The sequence below is a fragment of the Gossypium hirsutum genome, chromosome A03 (assembly GCF_007990345.1).
Source record: "Gossypium hirsutum isolate 1008001.06 chromosome A03, Gossypium_hirsutum_v2.1, whole genome shotgun sequence".
NCBI lineage: Eukaryota > Viridiplantae > Streptophyta > Magnoliopsida > Malvales > Malvaceae > Gossypium > Gossypium hirsutum.
In genome coordinates this window covers 10,515,975-10,519,256 of record NC_053426.1, presented here as the reverse complement: position 1 = coordinate 10,519,256, position 3,282 = coordinate 10,515,975, and the positions used below count along the sequence as shown (strand labels likewise).

General features: G+C 39.2%; 1 protein-coding gene across 1 annotated transcript; it reads left to right on the top strand.

The window, feature by feature from the left end:
- Positions 1-312: 312 nt before the first annotated feature.
- On the top strand, positions 313-2,794 carry LOC121217805 (uncharacterized). Its single transcript, XM_041094159.1, has 3 exons — positions 313-1,264; positions 1,340-1,576; positions 2,559-2,794. The coding sequence occupies exons 1-3, from the start codon at positions 313-315 to the stop codon at positions 2,792-2,794; spliced, it is 1,425 nt and encodes a 474-aa protein (XP_040950093.1).
- Positions 2,795-3,282: the final 488 nt, after the last annotated feature.

Genomic DNA, 3,282 nt, shown 5'->3' with positions numbered 1-3,282 from the left:
TTTAATACGTGTTTGAACTTCGAGAGTTCAAGATAGGGACTTAATTATTATATTATACTATGAAAGTTATATTAATTGTAAATTATTCGTAAGTTGTCTGATATGTCCGGTAATGCCTCATAACCTCGTTCCGGCGACGGTTTGGGGTTAAGGGGTGTTACAATTGTTGGTATCAGAGCTATCAGGTTTAGCCGATTCTCGGGCTAAATTGGGCTCGGAAGTGAGTTTAGAAGTACATGCCACTGTCGAGTCGAAATTGAGTCGGGATTTTTTGATGCTAATGTATTTATTTGATTTTGTTTTATAGATAAAATGTCAGATGAAAGAATGGATAATGTTGAACAGGAAATGTATACTGGAAGTCGAGAATTAGAAGAAACTGAATCTGCTACACCTAGTGTGAATCCGTTAAATAATCAAGCTCCTAACGTAGGGAGAGAAAGAAATACCTCACAAGTGTTAAGAGATATAGCTGATGCATTACATCATATAGTGAGAGCTATACCTACTACTACATCTGTACCCACTGTCAGACAGGCCCCAATTAAAGAGCTACGAAAATATGGTGCCATGAAATTTCAGGGATTAAAAGGAGCTGATCCATCCGTTGCTGAAAATTGGATAGAAACAACAAAAAGAGTTTTGCAACAATTAGACTGCACCCCTCGAGAGAGTCTGATATGTGCTGTATCACTGTTACAAGGAGAAGCGTATCTCTGGTGGGAATCTGTGGTTAGACATTTGCCGGATGATCAGGTAACTTGGGACTTGTTTCAAAAAGAATTTCAGAAGAAGTATATTGGGGAATTGTACATCGAAGAGAAAAAGCAAGAGTTTTTAGTGTTGAAACAGGGGAATATGTCAGTACTGGATTATGAGCGAGAGTTCTCTAGATTGAGCAGGTATGCTTTAGAATATGTTCCAACCGAGGCTGATAGTTGTAAACGGTTTCTACGGGGACTACGAGATGAAATCAAGATTCAATTGGTAAGTCTCAGAATTACTGAACTTGTTGATCTGGTTGAGCGAGCAAAAATGATAGAACAAGTACTGGGTCTGGATAAAAAATTAGAAATTGGTAAATCAGCTGGGAAACGTATGGGAACTACTAGTTTTAATCCATTACAGAAGAGATTCAGAGAATCAAGAAGTGACTGGAGATCCAGTTTTAGTTCAGACAAAGGTGGTAGAAGCAGAGGTAAACAGATGACAGTATCTACTAGTAGTGTGAGAGGTCCATCCCGAAGTATAGAAATTCCAGACTGTGAGCACTGCGGAAAGAAACATTTAGGTGAATGTTGGAGGATAACTCGATGATGTTTTCGATTTGGGGCTACAGATCATTTCATCCGAGATTGTCCGAAAGGTGAAAGTGCCACACCTGCAACATCTCAAAGATCAGTACCTACTGTTCGTGGCAGAGGATCTAGTAGGGGTGGTTCGGGTTCTGTGTCTAGAGGTGGAGGTGTCAGAAGAAACAGCGATATAGTTACACAACAGTCAGAGGCCAGAGCGTCAGCCAGAGCGTACGTAGTCCGGACCCGTGAGGAGGGCGATGCACATGATGTTGTTACAGGTATATTTCTATTGTATTCTGAGCCTATTTATGCTTTAATTGATCCGGGTTCGTCACACTCTTATATAAATTCAAAACTAGTCGAATCGGGGAAATTAGAATCTGAAATGTCTAAAGTTTCTATAGAAGTGTCTAGCCCTTTGGGACAAACGGTGTTAGTAGATAGACTATGTCGGAGGTGCCCGTTAATAATACATGATAAAATGTTTCTTGTGGACTTGTTGATCATGCCTTTTGGTGATTTTGATATCATTTTGGGTATGGACTGGCTATATGAACATGGGGTAGTTTTGGATTGCTATAAAAAGAGGTTTACTATTCAGACAGAAAATGGGAATAGAATTGAAGTGAATGGCATTCGTACCAGTGGTTCGACACGCATTATTTCAGCCATGAAGGCTAATAAATTACTGCAGCAGGGTTGTCCAGCATACTTGGCATATGTTATTAATTCTAATTCAGTTGGGAGTCAATGCAGTCAGATTAGGACTGTACGTGAGTTTCTAGATGTATTCCCAGAAGAATTACCGGGCTTACCACCTGACAGAGAGGTTGAATTTGCTATTGAGGTGTATCCAGGTACAACACCAATTTCTATACCTCCGTATCAAATGTCGCCCACTGAGTTGAAAGAGTTGACGGTGCAGTTACAAGATTTACTAGATCGTGGATTTATTAGACCAAGTATTTCACCTTGGGGAGCTCCAGTGTTGTTTGTTAAAAAGAAAGATGGTTCTATACGGTTATGCATTGATTATCGACAGTTGAATAAAGTGACGATCAAGAACCGGTATCCGTTGCCTCGTATAGATGATTTGTTTGATCAGCTTAAGGGAGCTTCAGTATTTTCAAAAAATTGATTTGAGATCCGGGTATTATCAGCTGAAGGTGAAGGAAAGTGATGTGTCTAAAACTACTTTCCGTACTCGTTATGGCCATTATGAATTTTTGGTAATGCCATTTGGGTTAACAAATGCCCCAGCTGCTTTTATGGATCTCATGAACCGCATTTTCCAGCCGTACTTAGATCAGTTTGTAGTGATTTTCATTGATGATATATTGGTATATTCGAAGACAGAGGCAGAACATGATCAGCATCTTCGAATAGTTCTACAAATTTTACGAGAGAAACAGTTATATGGAAAGCTCAGTAAATGCGAGTTCTGGTTATCAGAAGTGGTATTTCTGGGACATGTAGTATCTGCAGATGGAATCTGAGTTGATCCGAAAAAGATCGAAGCAATTATTTAGTGGAAGACGCCAAAGAATGTATCAGAGGTACGTAGTTTTCTTGGTTTAGCTGGGTATTACAGGAGGTTTGTAAATGGATTCTCGAAGATAGCACTACCAATGACTAAACTATTATAGAAGAATGTTCCTTTTATTTGGGATGATCAGTGTCAGAAAAGTTTTGAAACATTGAAGCGAATGTTAACCGAGGCACCAGTTTTGACATTGCCAGAATCGGGTAAAGATTTTGTACTGTATAGTGATGCTTCTTTGAGTGGTTTGGGTTGTGTATTGATGCAGGATGGGAAGGTAATAGCCTATGCATCTCGTCAATTGAAACCACATGAAAGGAATTATCCCACTCATGATCTTGAGTTAGCAGCTGTGATTTTTGCATTGAAGATTTGGAGACATTATCTTTATGGTGAAAAATGCTACATCTATACTGATCATAAGAGTTTGAAGTATCTTCTTTC

Coding starts and splice junctions, on each gene's coding strand:
- LOC121217805 (XM_041094159.1), top strand. CDS start 313: ATGTCAGATGAAAGAATGGATAATGTTGAACAGGAAATGTATACTGGA. Junction 1,265..1,339: donor AAGTATAGAAATTCCAGACT/GTGAGCACTGCG, acceptor TTGGGGCTACAG/ATCATTTCATCCGAGATTGT. Junction 1,577..2,558: donor TGCACATGATGTTGTTACAG/GTATATTTCTAT, acceptor CAAATGCCCCAG/CTGCTTTTATGGATCTCATG.